The following is a 23,478-nucleotide window of genomic DNA, read 5'->3' as shown; positions in this document are numbered from 1 at the left end:
TTCACATAGATATGGTTTTATCTCACTAGAATAAAAACTTTCTGCTGTTACTAATCAAGAACCCCATCCTAAGCCCTCACCAGAACAAGCTTAGCATAGCAACTAAGCCCTTCATCAGAGTATTCTGAAGGTGTATCAGCAACAAGCCTGGACAGCATTGTGCTGGCACCCACCAATGTACCTGCTAGACTGGTATAGAACTGGGTAATCTCAGGGACATGCCACGGATGGAGCAGGACTCAATCAGCTTCTTAAACCCTTCCAGCCCCAAGCATAAACCCCAGTGAAATATTATACTACTGAGACCTCTGGTGTAGTTAAAAGAGAAGTCTTAAAATATCTCTCAGTGGCACCAGCATAAGGATCTTAGAATGGGAGTTCCTGTTATTTCATAATGTAGTTAACTCTGTGACACTTTATAATTACACCATAGGGTCATATCACTGGCCAGTATGTGACACCACAAGCATGTCACAGCAAAATATGATAATCTAGGAGGACAACTGAGCTGCACCCAAGCAGACAGTTGTAACATGCATTTACCACTCCCAAGATGTGTGAATTCCAAATCATTTTTTGTTCCTGGTAATGGGCCACAATCTCACTGAAATCAAGAGGGTGTGCTGCCACAGAATATTGCTTGGCTCTGGGAGTCTTTAGTTTTCTATAACATCTATAGAAAGAAAGCACTGAACTTCAACTGTCAAAGTCCTTTTGTCTAGCTATCAAATCTCAGATGCCCTGCTCAAAGAGTAGGTTTCCCACTAATGATTACAATGAGAAATCTGAGAAGTGGACTATACAATAGCCTAAAGTACTTGTGGTAAGGATTACTTATTCCTAACACAAGCTCTTTTTAGATTCCTAATCTTCCCCCAAGATCTTGTTGTGAAGTGGGACCCCCAAATATGCCCTCTTCATCACTACAAGTGATGGTATTAAAATACACATTACAGACCACAAAGTAAATGGAGACTATTTCTACAGTAATCCTGTTGCTCTCCATATTGCCTGAGCCTACCTAACATTGCCAACTCATGTGGAACAGCATTTAAGCACCGTCCCCATTCACTTACCATGTTCAATAGCATTCACACGCCTGTTTGTTATCTTGATGGCTTCATCCAATGTAACAAATGAAGTCTACGAGATGCATCAGAAAAATGACAAATTATTCATGACAAGTTGGGTTTCAGGATCTCAATCCAAGACTTAAAGCCGTGTTGGCATAAATCTTTGGGGATTTCATTACCCAAAAGATACAGTCACATTGGCATGATTGGAGGATGGGCGTCGAATAATTCAGATGGTATTTCACAGGGAAGCTTCCTAAAACAGAGTATTAACTCGAAATTCAGTCTTCAAGCTTCCTGGCACAACCTTATCAGCACAAGACTTGTATGGGGTGGCACTGGACCAGGATAGAAATGGCCTCACCAGATTCCCACTATCTATTCCCAGTGCTGCCTTGCACAATTATGCTAGAATTGGGATGGAATACCTGATCTGAAGCAACAATGGCTCAGGAGGGGTGTAGGAAGGTTTTGTAACATGTCTATTTATGTGAATGCAAAACTGAGCTCAGTGCTGCGCTAGCTGATAGGCACACCCTACAGATGAATGTAATTAGGTTGCAGCAGCAGCCTGCTAAAACAAAGTGGGATGCTTTACTTGTAAGACAATGCCTGCTTTGGAAGTCAAATCTAAGGCTGCAGCAGAGCCAGTCTATTTTTCCCATAACATAACCATGCCAGCATATAGTTGCCACAGCCCCTCAGATAGCCTGTAGCATGCCACACAGTGAGTTGTCTGAAAAACAGCATACATGCCCTTGTGGTACATTTTAGCTGCAGCTTTTACTTTGTTTATATCCTGCCTTTCTTCCACCCTGGAAGTCAAGGTGCCACACATGGCATTCCCACGGACATCACATCTAGGCACCAACCAGACCCAGAACTGCAAGGTCATTACATCATGTGCTTGCTAATCATTCTGTAAAACGAACTGCAAGTAAAAGGGTCAGAAAAGGGAACAGATACTGTAGAACCTCATTAAAATTATACTGTGGTGCAGTTCCTAAGTTCTTTGGTTGATGCCCTAAAATGCATTGCTACCAAAAATCCTTCTGATGGTCTTGTGTTGCCACCTACCTGCAGCGAGGCCAGTTCTACAAGGAGCTCTACAGCTTTGGCGTAGTTTCTTTTCAGTTTTGCCAGTTGTTCCCCACCTCTGGCTAAACCAGTCAGCTCATAACCTGAAGCAATTCAGTAAAAATAGTAGCATTAAAAATACTACCAGATTTAGATCACCAGAAGGCATCACATAGAGGTGGCTGGTTCTAAGCATTAAAGAAATGCCAAGCCACTCATTTCAGCTTTCTCTTCTAAAACACGGGGGACTGCAAAGATTTACAGGGGCATCTCATTTTATCTTCCCTCAATACATCCTTTTTCTTTACTGAAAGCCCCTATAGCGTCACCGCTTTTCATGCTTTGTACTCTCCACCCACCAGCTAACCTACCTTTATCACACACACACACACACACACCTTCAGTTTTTTTCTTTCCCTCCCCCCCGGCAGCCTCTCCTCAGGAAAACTGTGGCCCAGTTACAGGAAGAAACCTGCAATTACTTGAAGGGGGCACCTCACTTTGTCCCACACTATCTCCTCTTTTCCTTACCATGGCAATTTCTGTATCCTAATTTATCTTCTTCGTGGTCTCTGTGCATCACACCCATGGGAGAGCGCGCCTGCGCTGATCCGATCGGTACTTAACAAGCCAAAGGATTTTCGCGCTCAGCTCCAGTGGGCATGCGCAAGAACCCCACCACGCATGCTCACAGAGTGGGCGCGGACATCCCATCAGTTCTTTTCTGACCGCCGCGCTGATCAGTTGATCTCCTCGCTCCGGCTGGTACTTTTATTTACTTCCCTTTGAAATAGCCACTTCTAATCTCATGTTACCTCAAAAACAAACCTAGTGAGATGGAGAAAAGTCGAAAACTTTACTCTCTCAGCCCTTCGGATTCCCCCCCCCCCATTTTTTTCCCCTTCCCGTTACGGAAAAGCAATGGAGGCGGGCTCTCTTGCCGACTCAAGTGCTGGGATCAAATTTCCCCTCCTGATTCGTTTTCTCCGCTCCTCTCCCTGCCGAGAGGGACTCGCAGCACAGATCTTCACCAATCCTCCTGACTAACGAGGAAAAAGCCAGCAATGTGCCTGTTCGAACTGCTTGCGTCGTCTCCCTAACTGATTCAATGGACTTCGATGTCTTCCAGCCTGGACAACACACGGCCCAACTCGCTATGTTGGTGCCGGAGCCCACTGAGAGCAAGACAAACTCTCATGGCTCTTCCCTTTCCGACGCCGACCGCTCTGACCTACGAGCATTCTCGGCATCGAAGTCGGAGTCCTCGTTACCTTTCAGCAACTGCTGTGGGGAGGACAAGGGATTTGAGGTGGAAGCAGGCATGGCAAACATGACTTCTATCGTCATACGCCACTTGCCCACTGAAGGATCGGCATCGGAAGGATCAGCGTCGGAATCAGCAATCGCTTCTGTCTGACATTGCCGACTGAGCCCCCCGACGCTCAGCTTATTCCCGAGCCGAGTGCTTCCGCGCTCCAGTTCATAGCGCAAACGCACCTCCCATCGATACTTGTGGCTCCAAGCGCCAATGCCCCTCTGCTTGGCCAGTCTCGTGGGCACTGGAGCCAAAGCGCTCCCCCATACCGATGTTCGACCTCGAGGGCAGAGAGGCTCGTCGGCAGCGATGCTGCCCCCCCCCCTTTTCTCGTTTTCACATGGGTTCTTCTAGTCTTATAAAGACAGACTGCAGGAGGCACACACTGTGTCCATGTCCCAGCAGCTTTTTGTTGCTCTTGTTCTAAGGACCTCCCAGGTTGGCCCAGCAATATGCAACCTCCCTTAGGTACTGGATGCTTTACCATCCATCATACTACTGTTGGCAACAACGACCTGGCTGCTCTATTATTGGATCAATGCTAGAAGAAGCATCTGCACAGCCCTCCAGAGCAGACTCACATGGCTCTGCCATCAGCACCGAATATCAGCGTCTCTATCCATCCCCTGGCTGTTTTGATGCAGATCAAACCTTGCCTACCTCCACGCTGTTTCTTTACCCTGAGCTTTATGGTCTCTGCCTTTACCATCAGATGACCCTAATTCCTATGGCAACTGCATGAAAGCATTAGACTATACCCTGACGCTTTCTCCTATCAACTTCAACCCTCGACCACTGCAATGGTGTTTTAACATCATTTCACTTGGCATTTGCTGTTTTTAGCACCCACCCACCCACCCCCTTTCTAGCAGTAGTGCCATAAAGGAGTAAGAAGTTCGAACTACACCGATCCTTCCTCCAAGTTCCTCTCCTTGGCTGGATCATATGTGTACAATACATGAACTGGGGACTGAACTCTCTCTTTCTAGCCCCCCCCCCTTTTTTGTGGAGGGGGGAGGGAAATTAACACCTTGGGCAGGACATTTTATTCAGTTGTTACCCTGGCGTTTAGACCCTCCGCTGCTCCACTCACACCAGCTACTGGCAGTTTATGTTAGAGCAACAACTCTCAGAAGCACTGCCTCCCCCACCCCCAGTATGTTCAGCATTCTGCTGTCAAACTAATTCAAAGGGGGCATGCTCTTGTCCTCACAACAACTCATCATTTGTAGTTGTTATTCCTGGATGCCAATCATGTCTTCGCTCTGCTGCCTCAGTCGGGTATTAGAACATATACTAAAGTTTTCCTGCTCAAGACAGTTGTTGTCCACTCTACTGCAGATACTATTTGGCATGAGATGCTCAGGAGTATCACAATGCCCTGCAGTCTGGGTCTGCCTCCAGGTTCTATGCCACCCGGAACACAGCCTAGAACAAACTACAATCCTAGCACCAACCATCTGAACTCTACTAGAAGCAGGGTTCTGCCTCAGTACTAACCAACACCTTTTCTCTCTTACCTGAGAGAATGTAGTGCAGCTGCGTCAGCTAACTGCCGGTTGTAGGCTCATATTAATAGCAACTGTTCTCCTGGCAGAAGTCCCGTTATTCCTGTTCAGGGACTAAGCTCTTCTACCCTTCCAAGTTTCCACCTTCCCTTTCAGCACTTCATGGTATCAAGAACAGGACTGGGAGGCCTCTGCCTCATCAGGATCCACAGAGCACTAGATGAAGAAGATGATATTGGATTTATAGCCCTCCACTCCGAAGAGTCTCAGAGCAGCTCACAATCTCCTTTTATCTTCCTCCCCCACAACAGACACCCTGTGAGGTGGGTGGGGCTGGAGAGGGCTCTCACAGCAGCTGGCCCTTTCAAGGACGACCTCTGCCAAAGCTATGGCTGACCCGGGGCCATGCTAGCAGGTGCAAGTGGAGGAGTGGGGAATCAAACCTGGTTCCCCCAGATAAGAGTCTGTGCACTTAACCACTACACCAAACTGGCTCTCCAATTGACAGTAGTACTAGTCCCTCTAGTAATTTTAGCAGGACTGCCCTGCATGATATGCTCCTGCCAACTAACGTGAAGTAGGGATTGGCACTGAGTGTGTATTCCCACTACATTTCAGTTGGACCACTTCACTTCCATTGGGCATTTGAATTCATCATGCCTCCCTCTCAAACTATAACTCTCAGCCTGCTCTGCTTCCTAGGTTTAACCACACTCCTGTAACTGTTGGTTGCTAACTCCAAACAGAAAGAAAGAAAGAAAGAAAGAAAGAAAGAAAGAAAGAAAGAAAGAAAGAAAGAAAGAAAGAAAGAAAGAAAGAAAGAAAGAAAGAAAGAAAGAAAGAAAGAAAGAAAGAAAGAAAGAAAGAAAGAAAGAAAGAAAGAAAGAAAGAAAGAAAGAAAGACATCTAAAATCCTTTAAACATAGCCCAGTCCACAGGGACAACTATGAATGCTAGCCTGTGGGGTCCACACACGTGCACACATCATATGGGGAGTGCAGAACTTTCTCTTTTGAACATGTGCTCCGAACATGGTAAGAACACACAGTTTTCCATGTCTATCCTCGCTGGGCCATATGGCTTCAACCACCTCGGTCCGGGTGCTTACCAGCCTCCTCATGCATGTCCTACATTTCTGGAGTTCTGGTGCCTCAAATCTATCTGACTCTTCAGAGACCCCCTGTTGCTCCACTTCTCCCTACTGCCTGAACCATGGGATTGGTGCATAATGGGAGCTCTTTCTGTTTTTCGGGACATCTCTCCAACTCCCTGTCCTTCCTTTTGGATCATTACAAACCAGTGTCTGATTCTGGAAGATGCACATGAATGATCCCGTGTCAAGAGCTTACCAGCCCTGACCTGGATAGCCCAGGCGAACCTGATTTCATCGGATCTCAGAAGCTAAGCAGGGCCAACCCTGTCAAGTGCTTAGATGGGAGACCTCCTTGGAATACCGGGAACGGGAGGCAAGGACAGGCTGTATCAAGTCACTTATAACCTCCCGACCATGCCAACTACCACATCATTTTCTGGAACGCTGGCGATAAGATCCACTACACACTTCCCTCAGCTATCACTTGCAGAGAGGTCTGTGTTCACCCTTGCATAAATGCCTCATCCCTCATCTTATAGCTGTCACAGATGGACTATTGCCAGGATGCTTATACCCTAGTACTGGGAATGTTGACAGACGGTATGGACTTCCACTCTTCCCACAAGTCATTTGCCCACTTGCGGACCTGAACATACAGGTGATTTCTTGAACCTGCAGGGCGTCATCCCCTCATGTTGAGAGGTTTTTCTCCACCCTCTGTTATGCCTCTGGAGTCACTCATCAATCGACAGCATCTGAGTAAGATAGGAAACATCGGCAGTTCTACCCCAGAGCAGGAGTGGATACCAGATCTTGTCTCCTTTCCTGCAACGCAGCCAATACCTCTACGTGTTCCCATGTGCACCTTGAAATTCCAGGGTAGCCAACAAACTCCGAAGCCATGCCCTCACTGCTCTAGGGCATAACTATGATGGCTTTGCCATCGCTACTTTCCTCTTCTGCGTCATCTCGTCCCAGAGACTCCCCCTACTTTCTTCCAAATATGGAACATCCTATTGGCATAATTGTGGGCTGCAGCCTCAACTCCTCTTGGGTTGGACAGCCTCCTGGCTGTCTTGGCACACTGTACCTCCACTGATGGGTACCGGTCATCCTCACACTCTCCTATTACTCACTTCCTAAAGGCCACCTCGGCTTTCATCTTTATGCCAAATGACCACTCCGCCTTGGCATTTGCCTTTCTCTTATCAATCCTGCCAGGGAACCTCTCCAAACCCCTGGCTACTGGTTCAATTCATTTCTTGTCATAGGGAGCAGCGTTATTGAGGGCTGTCTCTCTCACTGGTTGGATAGCTGGACTACTGGCTCTATGTTATGATACCCTTTGTTTTCATGATGAGAATATACTTCTTCCCCACTCTCCAGCGGTATTCTTTCTCTTGGAAATAGAGTCTGAATTCCCTTTGTAACTCTGACATCTCTTTTGCAAACACTCTTTTTGTGGGTTGGTAAATAAAGAAAGTCTCCTTTCTTTGGATATCAAAAGGGTCCTCCTTTTGTGTTCTTCATTCAACTCTAGAAACAATACTAACTTGTTCTTCTCCACTGTTTCTTCCAAGCTAAACTGTAAGATCTCAGAGACTTCCCGGAGGCCTAACAGGACATCCTGAGCTCTACTGTCCCTTACCATGGGTTGCCTCTTTACCTGCCTTGAGGTCCCTCAACTAGGGCCTTAGCCATGTCTCTGCTGCATCAGGTGATCCACAGAAGTCTATACAGCAGATCTACAGAGCTACGATCTAGGCCGGTCAGCAAGCTGCTATGCCTCTACCGTCTATCTACACTTGTGTTTTTCCTAGTGTGCAATGTGCTTCTGCTGTCTGCTGTGTCTGAATGACCTCCAGCACCCTCCTCCAGACATAGGCCTAGCTTGCTAATCTCCCATGGGTGTGATGCACAGAGACCACGAAGAAGATAAACAGGTTGCTTACCTGTAACTGATGATCTTCGAGTGGTCATCTGTGCATTCACACCACCCACCCTCCTTCCCCACTGCTGTCGGTCCTTCAGCACTCTTTAGGATCATACAGCGGTCAGAAGGAACTGATGGGATGTCCGCGCCCACTCTGTGAGCATGCGTGGTGGGGTTCTTGCGCATGCCCACTGGAGCTGAGCGCGAAAATCCTTTGGCTTGTTAAGTACCGATCGGATCAGCGCAGGCGCGCTCTCCCATGGGTGTGAATGCACAGATGACCACTCGAAGATCATCAGTTACAGGTAAGCAACCTGTTTTTCCCTACTTCCTTCTCTCCTTCACACCTATCCATGCAATGTACTTTTATCTGCCACCCATCTTATTTACTGTGGTGGAATTATAGGCGAAACAGGACAGTTCCATACAGCAGCCTGAATTTGCCTAGGCCTCTACATTTGGTTTTCTCCCATAAGGCATTGCAGGATACTCTTCTAACTGACACTGAACTATGCGGTAAAAAGAACGATTTACATTTCTGAGTATCAGTGTCAAGTCAAAACATCTAGATTCTCTTATCTGCGGCACCAAGCCCTTGTCTTGACAGGAAGGTTGTTTTAACTTACTGATGCAGAATTTTCTGATCAGAAAAGAAAAGGGTCTGGTTTCATCAGGACCCCTTGATTTCTCGATTGACAGCAAAGCTGCATTCTAAAGGTATTTAACACCAGTGTTTCAAATTCTAAGGACACCCTGTGCCAACACTGTGATTAGGTCTTGCCAGAAGTGGCCAGAATGGATTCCTAAATAAATAAGTGCACTATAAGTATTGGTTTGTCTTTTCTGACTATTGAAATTGGTTCTTGCAATACTGCTTGAAAATGTGCAGTATGGTTTTTTTCCAATAAATCATGAATACTCTGGAACAGGTTTCTCTCTTTCTCAAATTATAGGGGTCCTACCAGTTTCAAAATTAAAAATCTTTGTCGAGCCCAGTGGGATGGGAGTCCTAGGAAAGGTTCTTATACCCAAATTCCTTAACATTTATTTACTTGGTTTATGTCCCACAATGAGGACTCAAGACAACTTACATCATTCTCTTCCTTATTTTATCCTCACAACAATCGAGTGAGACAGGTTGGGTTGAGAGTGTGTAACTGGCCCAAGGTCATCCAGTGAGTTTCCAGGGCAGAATGGGGATTTGAAGTCCCAGTCTGAAACTCTAATAATTCTACTACATTCTTTTTGTGGGGTGGCTGCTGCTGAACAGTAGCAAGCAGCCAGGCCTGAGTGAGTCACACAGTCTAGGTGACATCAAGTTGCCCAGTGGGTGTTCCCAACTCTGGGTCCAATGAGTCCTCTCTCAAAGACCAAAACAGTCCCACAACGGACCCCACCCTCTCCCCTTGCCTTTTTCTCACAGAAACCAAGCATAGAATGCTAGCCAAATTGTTATGGTTACGTAGCAACAGATTTTCTGCAAAACGGAAGCAAAAGATCTTCTTCGTGGTCTCTGTGCTTCACACCGATGGGATATAGTGCACCTGCGCCAGTTCCGATCGGTACTTCAAAGCTAATTCTAGAAGGATTTTCGCGTCCTCTCCAGTGGTCATGCAATACTCACAGGAATCCCTTTCCCCTCTGACCATAATTCTCTCCCACTGCTGCCCTAGGGCCTGGCATGGCTCCCAGCCTCTGCCACCAGATTCGCCAACAGTTCCTCTCTTCCTCCACAGCTGCTGGCAAGCCCAGTCCAGCTCCCAGCCTCTACCACCAGGCCCACTCAGGGTTCCTCTCTTCCCACCGGTGGTTGTTGTTGTCCTCCTCCTTGCTGCCTGATATAGAAGGAGGAGGTAGGGTGCATTCTCTGAGTTGTGCAGACAATGCTGCTTTACTTGAAGGGGATTAACCCCTCAGTGCATTTTTAAATTGCATTTGAATTTTTCTGCAAACCTGGGGGGGGTCCCCCCAAGTTTGCAAAACTATGATTTCTTGCTTTGTGGCCCTGATCCACAAATTCAGGTGTCTGCAGAAGTGGGCCACACTTCACTATTAGGCAATAAGATTATAAAGTGATATGATATGGAAAATACAAGTAGTGTCAAAGAGTGCTAGCCACTGAAGTAAACAGAAGAGTTTTTTATTCATTTCAAAAACTCTGGATTGCATCTAAAAGTATCAGGTGCTCAAGGCTGGTGCCTAAATCTCAAACATGTCCTGCCTGCTTTCACCTGTTACTCTTTCCTCCAGCAGCTAAAAGCAACCCACTGGGTCAGAACTGATGAACAGGGAAGTAATAAAAAGCCCAAACAGTTTATTGTCATTTTTCCTGGAGGCTACAATGGAAAAAATATAGCTTCCAAGACTCCCAATTCAATATTGCTTTACAAACAACACAGAGATTTCTTGAGGATTGGCGGGGGGGAAGGGCATAACTTCTTACTTACTATCTCCTCCTTCTTGATAATGCTCAAAAACTGGCAGGGTCACACCTGTAAAAGACAGACAACACTTTATATAAAAATCTTTTATAGCATCAACCCAGTTTTCTCTCATGACTCCTGAAACTGGATCCTTTAGGAGTTTAAACATTTGTTCTTTTGACTCAGAGCCAACAGCTATTTGAAGGCATAAACCTGTGATGGGTTGCACACATAGCTACATGGAGGAATGCTACAGCAAAGGATGCAGTTTTGGACCACCCTGATCACTGACAGGCCCTAGCTGGAAATACTGTGAGCTCGGGCACTTTTCAATATTCTGTTTCAAAACCCAAAATTCTACAACAGTACTGATGAAAGTTTGCTTCACATATATGCACCACACAATCTGTATCTAGTACAATTTTGGGAGTATTAGGTACATGACGAGACACCATTGTTCTAATCTGTGTTCTGTTCTGTTAGGAAAGTCTGGGAATCATGCCAGACTATACTGTTCCATTCATAAGAACATGTTCTACAACATTGCAGAAGCAGACCTGAATGACCTCTGATTAGGAGAAAAACAATGATCATATACTTATATTGCCATCTTAACCAAAGTTACAACTTTCTAAGGCCATTCATTTCAACTCTAACTGGGATGGCATTCTATTAGTCTCAACAGTTTTTAGACCCTAGCCAGTTCTTCATTGTATTCAAAAAGCACATCTGTAAGGAGATTATCCTGTGCAAGAGTAGATGCATCCTTTTTCAAGAACACACTGTGTACATCCTGATGGTCTTAGGAAAGAAATAAGTCTACAGTTTGATCACCTGCTACATTGTCTTTCTTGGCTCTGATCTTGACTTGAGCTTTGTTCACATTCTGAATCACTGTAGTACTGCAGAAACAAAAGATTTTCATTTTGCAATTATCATATGACATCACTTCTGTGACAATCAAGTAATAGTCAAACATTTACTCAACCATCAGCTTTAGTGCTAACAAATCAGTATATACAATTTCAAACACTTAAAACCAAGCTCAGATATTAATTTAGAGGCACAACCAACATTTGCTGGGTGGAAAGGCTAGGGTGTTTTTCAAACGTGTCATGTAAAACTAGCTTTCAAAAATAACTAGTATCTTACAGGTAACTATGCAAACAAGCTGGTTACTTTAAGAAACTTGCATAATTCTCAAATGCATGGGAACTTCCAATCCCAACACATGAGGGCTGTAGAGATTAATTAAAATAAACCAACTAAGTTGTTACATCTTCTAAGCACAACCTTTCTCAGTATAGTACGTAATATAGTCAGCCTTTACAACAGCCCATAGCCTATTCAGCAGCAGAATAAAACTGATAAAACGCTAACATAAGATTAACTACCTACATAAAATCTCTCCATGCATCTTTTGTCCTAATATATCTAACAGTTAAAAGTTTAGAATCTGAGTAAATTATGCAGTGGACATTATCTCAGCCTGTATTTTCATTACAGAACACAGAAACATTGCTCCAGACACAGTAATTCTTTGGTCAACCCTTGCCAAAAGGTTGAGTCTTCTGCTCACAGAACGATTTCTTATCAGCCACCACAGGTTTCAATAAATCAAAGCAAGCCTATACATAAAATCAACAGTGGGAAAACACATCAATACCTCAAACAGATTAACAAAGCAAAGAGAAAATCTATAATTCAATGAAATGTTTTTGTATCTTCCTATCTGCATTGCAGTTGTTAGTACTATACTACAAAACATAAAAGCAGGAAGAACTGCTTTTTCGGATGTGGGACTAAGCCGACATCTCAAGCGCTGTACAGTATTTAAAGATGTTGTGCTACCCTTTTAATGCGTAAATGTAATAGAAATTCCTTGAGAACTTGCTTCTTCTGTAAGAAAATAGTTTTGAAAGTTTAACCCCACCCCAGCCTTCTCTCTATTTATTTTTGCAAACCCTGTTCAAATGCTTTTTCTTCTTACAGAATTATCCTCTTCCAATTTCTTCTCCATAAACAGAATAGATTTGAAAAATCAATAGTTCACTAGTTATTCTACCTTCCTTGCAGAACAGATACTCCCAAAACTACATTTATAAGCCTTACCTGAAATCTCCAGCTGTGAATTTTGCCTCAGCCAATGAGAAAGCTGCTTCTCTCATCACCTCACCCATCAACATCTTTGTCTGCAATTGCAACAAGATACCAACATGGAGGCTACAACCAATAATGAAGAAAAGTAAACCAAAACTTACTGTATCAAGACAGGCACAAATTGCCTTATTTGATAAAGCTAAAATGTTCCTACTAATGGAAACACATTAAAAGACTATTCACTTACCTCAATAATTTTCTTTAGTATCTGCCGGAATCGCAAAGTAAGAGCATCAGACTTTTTCTTCAAGAGGTTTCTGCCTGTCTGGGCTCCTTTCAAACGGGCCTTCATGATGGTCTGAGCCCTGCCAAATTCAGAAAAGGACAATTGATCCTATCACTTCATGCTATCAATAAAAGACAAAAATGTTTCTGAAATGGGGAAATATACATTCCCGAAAGAAGTGAAACTCATCAGTTTTCTTTGGCTCAAAGAACCTGAATATATAGTTAAGAAACATGATAAAGATTTATGGTGGTAAAACACGTTTACCATTTGATGGCTGCTTGCAAACGGTTATACAATGAAACAGATTCGATATCCTCACTCTCTCTATCTTCCAATCATTGCAGGGAAGACACAACAGTTGCCTTACCATATGGTCAGACTCTACATACAATCCATTCCACAAATATAACTGTACATTTGACTTAGGCTGCAATCCTAAAAACACTTTATTGGGAGTAAGCCTCATGGAATAATGTGGGACTTACTTCCTAGTAGATCTGCTTAGGATTGCTCCCTTAGGCAACTTTTGCCAATTGGACATTTGTAAGCACAGATCCTGGTAGAACTATGTTCAAGTCCAGTGGCACCTTTAAGACCAACAAAGTTTTATTCAAAGTATAAGCTTTCGTGCGCCAGCAACTTCTTTAGATAGAAACAATGGAATAGAATCTCCGCAAGTCCTACTTACAGAAAAAGAGGGTGGGGCAGGGGCATAGCCAGGATTTCTTAGGTCGGAGGGCTTTTTAAAAATTTAGGGAGCACTCAAATTTTTCAAAAGCCCCCAATCTAGAATGGCAGGGCCAGCAGGAACCCTGTATTAAATGGCAGGATTCTGCTCTTACATATTTTTTTTCCCCAAAAAAACAGAAAATTCTGAACATGCCCTCCTTGTCTGCAATCCATGGACTTTAAGACCATGTGCATGTTCCACCTGCCTGGTACTTCATCCAGCTGACCCTATGCTGCTACCACTCTTCACTGGACTCCCAATGCCTGCACCCCTTTTCCCTGGCTGGTCAGCCATGACTATGGCTCCTCCAGGCCAAGGAAAGGGCCAGCCCTGCCACTGCTGCTTGTCCACCCAGCTTGGCAGCAGCAGAAGCCGTGGCAAGAGTTGGGGTGGTGGTGGCACACTCTTCCTAGCCTAGTGTGTGTGCTCAAATGGCTGCAAAGAAGGGGACAGAAGAGCATGAGGGCAAGGAGAGAAGCGGGTGAGGTTATGTGCCCCCTCCCACCACAAGGCAGTAGTGAGAAACAGTTGCTTGCAAAAGGGAAAGCTGAGCTGAGCCACCACCTGCCCTGCCTGCCTGGGGGGGGTTCCTTTCTATCAATTGTGCTGCAGCCACTTCCTCTTTTGGCAGGCAGGCAGATAGCAGCCCACTTCCTCTCCCAATCTCCGCTGGCATGGAGCACCTGCCCGGCTGTGCAGGCCACTGAGTGCCTGGAACCCACAACCACAGGCGAGTGCAAGTCAGCTCAGGATGGGAGTAGGAGAGAGCAGCTGGCAATACAAGGAACAGCAGCAGTTGTCACAGAGTGAGCAAAAGCACAGGGGGAGGGGGAGAGGGCAGCTGCTGGCTGACAGTGCAAGGCACGGCAGCATGAGGCACAGTAGCAAATTTTTTTAAAGTGAAGCAAAAGTTGCAACCGCCATTTTGGGAGAAATAAAAGCTTTAAACATTAATATCTGAACCTGGGAGGCTCAGAGGACAGCGAAATCAAGTGCATTGGAAAGGGCAAGCTTCACTTTATCAAACCTGATGGTTCAAATTTAATTTGGTGAGATCAAAATTTTTGATTTTTTTACATGTCAGACCCGAAACAAACTCATGCTAGGTCTGCTTCAATAGAGAAAATGCAAGCCCAATTAGATGCAATGGAAGCTAGGATAATGAAGGAGGTGAAACAAATGATAACTGCGCAGTAGCACATTTTTGATGGGGAAGTCAGGAGCCAGAGATGGCTTGGAAGTTGGGGGGCCTTGCACATGAGTTGGGGGCAGCGTCCCAGGAGCCCCCACCCCCATGGCTACAGGCCTGGGGTGGAAGCAGCTGTTAGGAAGAGCCAAGATGCATAAGTTGAACTGAAATAAGATAAGGTGGTCAGTAAGATTGATGAATGACAGCAAATTAAAGCCACAAAAGTTCTCTACACAGAACAGGTCAAACCCTAAGCCAAAGTATAAATGGACACAAATTTGACATCAAGAATCACAAAACTGAAGGAGCCTATGGGAGACCATTTCAACCTTCCAGGGAATTCAATGGGAGACCTCAAAGTAGCTGTTTTATTGCAAAGGAATTTCAGAAACAGACTGAAACAGCAGATTGCTGAATTACAAGTTATTAAAACACTCAGGATGATGGAGATATCAGTTTCCTATCTCACTACACATACTATACACTCAGTACTTATTTGTACCCAGAAATTAAACTTTATTTGTCTGAAAGGGGCCACTGGACTCAAACTTGGTTCTCACATCTGTTGTTAACTCCTTTATTACCTGTATGCCTCTTGGGGGGTGGGGGGCTGGGCTCCCTCTGGGTGTCCTGCCCCCCCCGGGAAAGTGTATGCGCAATACATCGCCTCTCCTCTCCCGGTGTAGTGAACGCTGCGTGGTCACTGTCTGGCTATGCCTGGCAGATGGTCACTGCAATGGTCTCTCCTACATTACTGCATCCGTGGCAACACCTTCTCGCTGGTCCCCCCCGTTTTTCACAGAGTTTGCCACGTCATGGTGCGACCGAATGTCCGGCGGTATAACCGGATGGGCAGCCGGGGCTCACCAACCTCGCCAGCCAAGAGAAGGAAAATTCTAACATCAAGCCCGGGCAGACAGAGCTCGTTAATGTAACATCTACCACCTATATGCTGCCGGCGTCCTGGCGTACTGGGCCATGGCAGATGACCCCAAGGTGAAAGGGTGGAGCCAGTACTGCGCACACTGCGCTTCACCTAAAAATTCCTCTGCGCAGGCCTGAAAGGTATCCACATCCACAACCCACAACATATCAAGTCCTGCAGCGATGGGCAAGGGGTGAAACGGCAGGTGGAAGATGCCACTGGAAGCCGCAGTCCCGATCCTGCATGTAGGCGGTTCAGGGTATTGGTTGCCTGATGCTGACCCGGAGATGAAATCATTTTTCGGCAGCACCCTGAATGACCAAGCAGCCTTATTTAGGGACAGCATTGCTTGCTCCGTACGGAGAGGGGCCTAGAAAAGGTGGCCTAAACAAAGCTCGTCTCCTCCCCCCCAGTTGGCTAGCCCCGGTCAATGGGCATCCTTACTTGGGGTCGAAAAATAACAAAGAAAAGGCATGCACCTGCCTCACAAAGTGTGCAAAGACTAAAGCTTGCGTGTTGGAACATCAGAACCATGCTTGACACAGTAGATAGTGGTCGCCCTGAACGACGCTCTGCTCTAGTTGCCCACGAACTTCTCAGGTTGAAAATCGACATAGCAGCTCTAAGTGAGGTCCGTTTCCCTGAGGAAGGTAGTCTTCGAGAACACGGTGCTGGCTATACCCTCTACTGGTCAGGTAAGTCAAAGGCTGAGAGCTGCCTTTCTGGCGTTGGCTTCATGGTCAGGAACTCCATTGCCTCTAAACTTGAAAACCTGCCAACAGGTCACTCAGATCGCATCAAGTTCATGCGCCTCCCACTTCAAAACAAGCAGCATGCAACACTCTTCAGTGTGTATGCCCCAACCCTTCAAGCAGATCCTGCAGAAAAGAACAAATTCTATGCTGATCTACACAACCTTGTACGGAAGACCCCTACAGAGGACAAGGTGATCATCCTTGGCGACTTCAATGCCAGAGTAGGTAAAAACTCGGAAGCCTGGAAAGGAGTACTTGGCAAACATGGCATTGGCAACTGCAATGATAACGGGCGCCTCCTGCTAGAATTCTGCACGGAGCATCAGCTCACCATCACCAACACTATCTTCCAGCAGAAGAACAGTCTGAAGACAACCTGGATGCACCCACGGTCCAAGCATTGGCACCTTATTGACTACATTCTGGTGCGCCAGAGAGACCTTCAAGATGTGTTACACACCCGAGTAATGCCCAGTGCAGAATGTCATACGGATCATCGTCTTGTACGCGGCAATCTCCGTCTTCACTTTAAATCTACACCCAGGAGAGGCGGTATCCCCCGGAGGAAGTTTCAGGTTGGCAGCCTTCAGTCAGCCGAAGTTAAAGCTGCCTTCCAGGCAAAACTCCAGACAAGAATTGAGGACCCCAGACCCAGTTGCCCCACAGACCCTTCTCCAGAAGCACTCTAGGAACACCTAAAAACTACCATCCTGTTGACCTCAGGTCCTCGGGTTCTCCACAAGGAAGAACAAGGACTGGTTTGACGAGAACAATCAAGAGATCCAAGAACTACTGGCGAAAAAGAGATCTGCCTACCAAGCACATCTTGCTCAGCCCTCCTGTCCTGGGAAAAAAGCAATCTTTCGCGCTGTCCTGGGAAAAAAGCAATCTTTTGCGCTGCATGTAGCAACCTCCAGCGCAAACTTTGAGACATTCAGAACGAGTCGTAGACCAAGCTTGCAGAGAGAACCCAGCTGTGTGCAGACACTGGTGATTTAAGAGGGTTCTACGAAGCCCTGAAGGCAGTATATGGTCCATCATATCAGGCTCAGAGTCCCTTGCGTAGTGCAGGCGGCCAAGTGCTCCTCACAGACAAGGCATCCATACTGAACCAGTGGTCGGAGTATTTTCAGGTTCTCTTCAGTGCCAATCGTGTAGTTCAAGATTCAGCAATCCACCTCACCCCACTTCAACCAGTGAAAACAGAGTTGGATGAGATCCCCACCCTAGAAGAGACTGTTAAAGCCATCAAGCAACTGAAAAGTGGCAAGGCAGCGGGAGTTGACGGAATCCCACCAGAGATCTGGAAGCATGGGGGCATAGTACTACATAGCACACTTCACAAAGTACTTGTCACCTGCTGGGAACAAGGCAAACTACCACGGGACTTTCACGATGCAATCATCATTACTCTACACAAGAACAAAGGGGAAAAGTCAGACTGCTCCAACTACCTGGGGATAACCCTGCTCTCCATCGCAGGCAAAATACTTGCTAGAATACTCCTGAACAGACTGGTGCCCACCATTGCAGAAGAACTCCTCCCAGAGAGCCAATGTGGCTTCAGAGCTAATAGGAGCACCACCGACATGGTATTTGTTCTCAGGCAGCTCCAAGAGAAATGCAGGGAACAGAACAAGGGTCTATATGTGACTTCTGTCGACCTTACCAAAGCTTTTGATACCGTTAGCAGGAAAGGCCTGTGGCAAATCTTGGAACGTTTAGGATGTCCCCCAAGGTTCCTCAGCATGATCATCCAGCTGCATGAAGACCAGCGAGGCCAAGTCAGACACTGCAACGATCTCTCGGAGCCCTTCCCAATAGGCACAGGTGTAAAGCAAGGCTGTGTTCTCGCGCCGGCTCTCTTTACGATCTTCTTTAGCATGATGCTTCAAAGAGCCACAGTAGATTTAGATGATGACGATGGTGTCTATATCCGCTATCGCACCGATGGCAGCCTGTTCAACCTGAGGCGACTAAAGGCCCACTCCAAGACAATGGAAAAACTCATCCGAGAGCTACTGTTTGCTGATGATGCTGCACTTGTCTCCCACTCGGTATCAGCTCTGCAGCATATGACATCCTGCTTTGCAGAGGCCGCCAAGCTATTCGGCCTAGAAGTTAGTCTGAAGAAGACGGAAGTTCTCCACCAGCCTGCACCCCAGGAAGATTATCACCCTCCTTGCATCACTGTGGGTGAATCAGTTTTGAAGACAGTCCAGCAGTTCAGCTACCTGGGGTGCATCATCTCCTCAGATGCCAAGATCGACAAGGAGATTGACAATAGGCTGGCAAAGGCAAACCGTGCATTTGGCCGACTGCATAAAAGAGTATGGAGCAATAAGCATCTGAAAAAAGGCACAAAGATCAATGTTTATAAAGCGGTTGTGATGACAACCCTCATCTACGGCTCCGAATCGTGGCTTTTATACCATCATCACCTGCGACTCCTTGAGCGCTTTCATCAGCACTGCCTTCGCACCATCCTCAACATCCACTGGAGTGACTTTGTGACCAACACTGAAGTCCTCAAACGGGCGGAGGTTACAAGCATCGAGGCACTGCTGTTGAAGACGCAGCTGCGCTGGGCAGGGCATATCTCCAGGATGGAAAACCACCGCCTTCCCAAGATTGCCCTGTATGGTGAACTTTCCACCGGCCATCGAAATAGAGGGGCACCAAAGAAGAGGTACAAGGACTCCTTGAAGAAATCCCTTGGTACCTGTTGCATCAACCATCACCAGTGGTCTGACCTAGCCTCAGATCACAAAGCATGGAGGCACACCATCCACCAGGCTGTCTCTTCCTTTGAGAATGCATGCATAGCTGGTCTTGAGGACAAAAGGAGATTGAGGAAGAATCGCACTGCTACAGCACCAACCCCAAATCAGACTTTTCCCTGCAGCCACTGTGGCCGGACCTGCCTGTCCCACATTGGTCTTGTCAGCCACCAGCGAGCCTGCAGCAGACGTGGCCTACTGCACCTTTCTTAAATCTTCGTTCACGAAGTCAAGTCAAGAAGGAGAAGACCTGTATGCCGGGTTTGCTGCTATTTACATATCCGACCATATTGTTATTCAAATCTTAGCAGTATTTATTGCTCAGATACTTACGCATCTTGACTCCAATTAGCTCTTCCCAACAACTAACCCGCCCATACACACCTGCATGTAATATTTGAGGAAATCTGTTTTAATGTAGGTGAAGAAGTGTGCACATGAACATATGAAGCTGCCTTATACTGAATCAGACCCTTGGTCCATCAAAGTCAGTATTGACTTCTTAGACTGGCAGCGGCTCTCCAGGGTCTCAAGCTGAGGTTTTTCACACCCATTTGCCTGGACCCTTTTTTGGAGATGCCGGGGATTGAACCTGGGACCTTCTGCTTCCCAAGCAGATGCTCTACCACTGAGCCACCGTCCCTCTCCTCTTCTCTGTTCTCTCATTTACCTGGGGTTGAGCTTGGTTTGTCTTGAAGGTGCTGCTGAACTGCAGCTTTGTTCTTGCATCTCCTTGTTAGCTCTTGTATTTACATGCTCATTTGCTGCCATTCATTGAGTTTACCAGCCACCTGATCCTACTTCAGCCCACATCTTGGGCCCTCCTAAGGGCAGCCCCCCCACTCTCTCTTTTCCTATAAGTAGGACTTTAGGAGATTCTATTCCATTGTTTGTATCTGAAGAAGTGTGCTTGCACATGAGAGCTTTTACTTTGAATAAAACTTTGTTGGTCTAAAAGGAGCCACTGGACTCAAACTTTGTTCTACTGCTTCAGACCAACATGGCTACCCACCTGAACAGATCCTGATGACAACCCTGATCTTCAAAGAAAACCTTAACATTATTAATTTAGGGCATCATTTAGACATGCTGGGCAAGGAAATAACTTAAGGAATACAACTCAAACTGTAAAAATTCAGATAGCTTTTGCTTTCCTGTACTAACTGGCTTGTACCACTGTTTACATATCGAAACCTAATTCATTTACTAGCTGGAACAAGATTCTGCAGAGCTGTGTGTCTGCAATAAACATGGTTGTGTTTACTATCAAGAATGTCAGACCAGATTCAGCAAACACAAACTATAGATGTTCCTTCACAAGTCACTTGAGATCAAGGCAAGGAATGAAGCAAACATAACTTCTTACATTTTTTTAATTATTCTTCATCCATACATTGGTTTTATGAACTACCAATTTTCATTGCAATTATGTTTAAAAGGAATACTAAATTCCTTGTACAAGATTACCTGAGGGAGGGAGAGAGGAAAAGGTGAAACATTTCGAGGAAGCTCGCATTTTCTATTCATGATGAAACACCCTTGTCTATTTTTACAGTTTATTGGATAAATAGAATATAAAAAACCACTGGAAGGTCAAAGTCCCAGTCACAAAATGATAATTCTGCTATGTAGGCATTAATCAGAGGAACTAGGTTTGGCTTAGAAACATTAGAAGGTCACCTTCATGTTTAACATCTCTAGGACTCTTTAAGCTTTTCACAGGTCACATACACCATATTATCAGTGGATGGGTAATCATTCAGCAAGGTTGACTTTGTGTATGCATAAGTATTCCATAAGAACTAACAATGGCAACCTGACAAATTAGAGTAAGCAAACATCCTGCTAAATGTATTTGCCATTCTCAAGTATGACCTTCCACAGAACCAAGGAAAGACACCTAGGACACAGAAGGATTTGGTGTGGTTGTTAACAGATCAGTCTTGTATATCTAGGCATGTCTAAGCTCTCTGAAGCAGTGAACTATGGCACATCGCAGTTTCTCTTTTCATTTTTAAATTATATTATTATTTGCTGTTACCTTCAATTTGGAATTCATTTAAAAAATCAAACACAGCAACTTATTATTTTCAGTTTTTATTTGAGAATTAACACTACAATCCCAAGTTTTCACACAGGGAGGAACATTTCAGCAACCTTTTCTCTCTAGTACAAATGGGTTAAATAATAACTTCTAAGAAGTTCATGTTCTGAAAGGATGATAATCCTGTTCTGTAACTGTCAAAGACATGTGACTACATGACAAAGCATTTGCTGTCTAGGCCTGGAAATTACTTGTTTTACACTTCCTCATTTTCTTAACCCTAAAGGTCCTTCCTTCCCAAATGCAGTTACCTGCCTTGTACATTAGTAAAGGAGTCAGTGATGGTAAAAAAATGCTCTGCTCCACTAGTAACAGTTGCATGTTCAGTTCTGAGTCCCATCAAAAGATCAGCAACACAGCCACAAGTTGACTTCCCAACAACACAATCATATAGGTCCTTCCCCCTGATGCTATATAGGAATCACACATTTTATTTAACACAGCAACACCAGACAGTAACAAGCACTTACAGGGGTGTCAAACATCAGGTCCCCAGAGGACTCCCATCAGGCCCTCAAGCAACTGGTTGTCATCTGCTTCTTTCTCCCTCTCTCTTGCTTTCTTCTGCATAACAGCTTGCTTTGCAAGACTTGCTCAATCACACAGGAGCTACAGAGCAAAATCGCTATTTCTCCATTTGCTGAGCCTCCACCCTTGGGGAAGAAGGGGAGGGTGAGGAAGGGGAGAAGGCAGAGCTTGTTTTTCCAGGCTATCTCAACTGCACAACAGAGCTACTGAGCCAAGTTTCTCTTCCTTCTATTGGCTGAGGCTCCTCCCCCTCCCGGGGAAGGAAATAAAGAGCCAGCGCTTCCTTTGCCCAGTTCCTTGGATTCCATGGGAGAAATACAAAGAAAGCACCTTTTAGACCAAGGAGTGCTAACGTTTTAAGCATGTTTTAAAGTTTTTTTTTAAAAAATTAATTGTATTTGTCTGTGTCCTTTATAAAGTTTATATTTCTGCTCCCTAAATCTCAAATAGGTATATACATGGCCTGGCCCAACATGGCCCGGCCCAACAAGGCCTCATTTACATCAGATCCAGACCTCGGAACAAATGAGTTGGATATGTAAGAATCTGCCTCCCAAGATAACAAAAGGAATTTTATCATCATTTTATTCAATCTCTCACAAACAATAAACCAATCTTGTTGTTCTGTAATAATTGCATACACCAACTACTATTACCCTTCGTAACTCATGCAATCACTGAAGTTCACAATAAGCCTCCATGTCTTATTCACTCGGCAGGTCATCGCTACTTCAGTTTACAAGATGGCATGTGCAACCGAAGCAGAACAACATGCCCAAAGCCAGGCAGCAAGTCCTTGGCTGTGCTAGTTTTTGAATCTGTGGAGTGTCCGATCCTCTGCCTCACTCTGCAGTCTACCTCATGATGGACTGTTACTGAATTTTATGTGCATTTACAACACAATATTTTTAAATGTTTAGAAAGTCGTGATTCACAGACGTACTCTTTCTAAAAAGAGAGCTCTAGAGAACATACTCTCCGGTATTTAACCACCGAGTAAATTACCCAGAACAACTACCGTCCTTTAGTCCAAAGCAGCAGGTAAGGTCACCTTAAAGACCAACTAGTCCACTGAAGTCGCTTAACACCAGTCAAGCCTCCTGTGTTGCTCATCACTGCATTGCCAAAGACAGCAAAAGCTGCCTCCATAGTGAATACGACCTGGGGGCAAAAGGATATCAAGGGATAAGGAGCCCACAACAAGCGAAACCTGCTGGTGTCCTCGACGCCTAAAGGACCAGCGCTCAACAGTCAGGGCGGTCTGGAACAACCCCAGGCAGCCCCTGAGAAGGACTCGGAGAGAAGGAAACGGCCACTCACATCCGCGAAGGGAAAATCTCGATCCTGTCCTTGCCCGACATCCTGCTGGCAGCGGCGGCACAAACGCACCCAAGAAACACCGCCGCTTCTCTCCCGGCAGCTGGCAGTCCGGCCTCGGTCACGTGATTGGCACCGGTTGTCAAGGGCCGCCTCCAATTCCCCAGAGAGAAGGCGGAGTCTTTGCCGGATGTTAACCTTCCCGGGCCTTCCTTCGCGGAGGGGGAGTGCGCAGCTCAGCCTCCTACAGCTGTGCTAAGCACCATAGACAAGAAGAGAAAGAGAAGCGCCTTCCGGCAGAAGACACTGGCAACGAATATAACGCTTGACTGAAATGAC

General features: G+C 45.7%; 1 protein-coding gene across 1 annotated transcript in view; it reads right to left on the bottom strand.

The window, feature by feature from the left end:
- Window positions 1–23,434, bottom strand: part of LOC132590108 (V-type proton ATPase subunit D) — a 28,394-nt gene extending 4,960 nt beyond the window's left edge. Inside the window, exons 1-7 of the mRNA XM_060262963.1 lie at window positions 23,143–23,434; window positions 12,770–12,887; window positions 12,535–12,614; window positions 11,257–11,324; window positions 10,447–10,491; window positions 2,151–2,254; window positions 1,077–1,143 (exon numbers count right to left, since the gene is read on the bottom strand). Coding sequence (XP_060118946.1) covers window positions 1,077–1,143; window positions 2,151–2,254; window positions 10,447–10,491; window positions 11,257–11,324; window positions 12,535–12,614; window positions 12,770–12,887; window positions 23,143–23,183 — 523 coding nt within the window. The 5' untranslated portion in view covers window positions 23,184–23,434. The remainder of the gene's footprint in view (window positions 1–1,076; window positions 1,144–2,150; window positions 2,255–10,446; window positions 10,492–11,256; window positions 11,325–12,534; window positions 12,615–12,769; window positions 12,888–23,142) is intronic.
- Between the last annotated feature and the right edge of the window lie 44 nt (window positions 23,435–23,478).

This window comes from Heteronotia binoei, chromosome 21 (assembly GCF_032191835.1).
Source record: "Heteronotia binoei isolate CCM8104 ecotype False Entrance Well chromosome 21, APGP_CSIRO_Hbin_v1, whole genome shotgun sequence".
Taxonomy (NCBI): Eukaryota; Metazoa; Chordata; class Lepidosauria; order Squamata; family Gekkonidae; genus Heteronotia; species Heteronotia binoei.
Note: the sequence above shows the minus strand (reverse complement) of the source record. Positions and strands in the feature narration are given on the sequence as shown.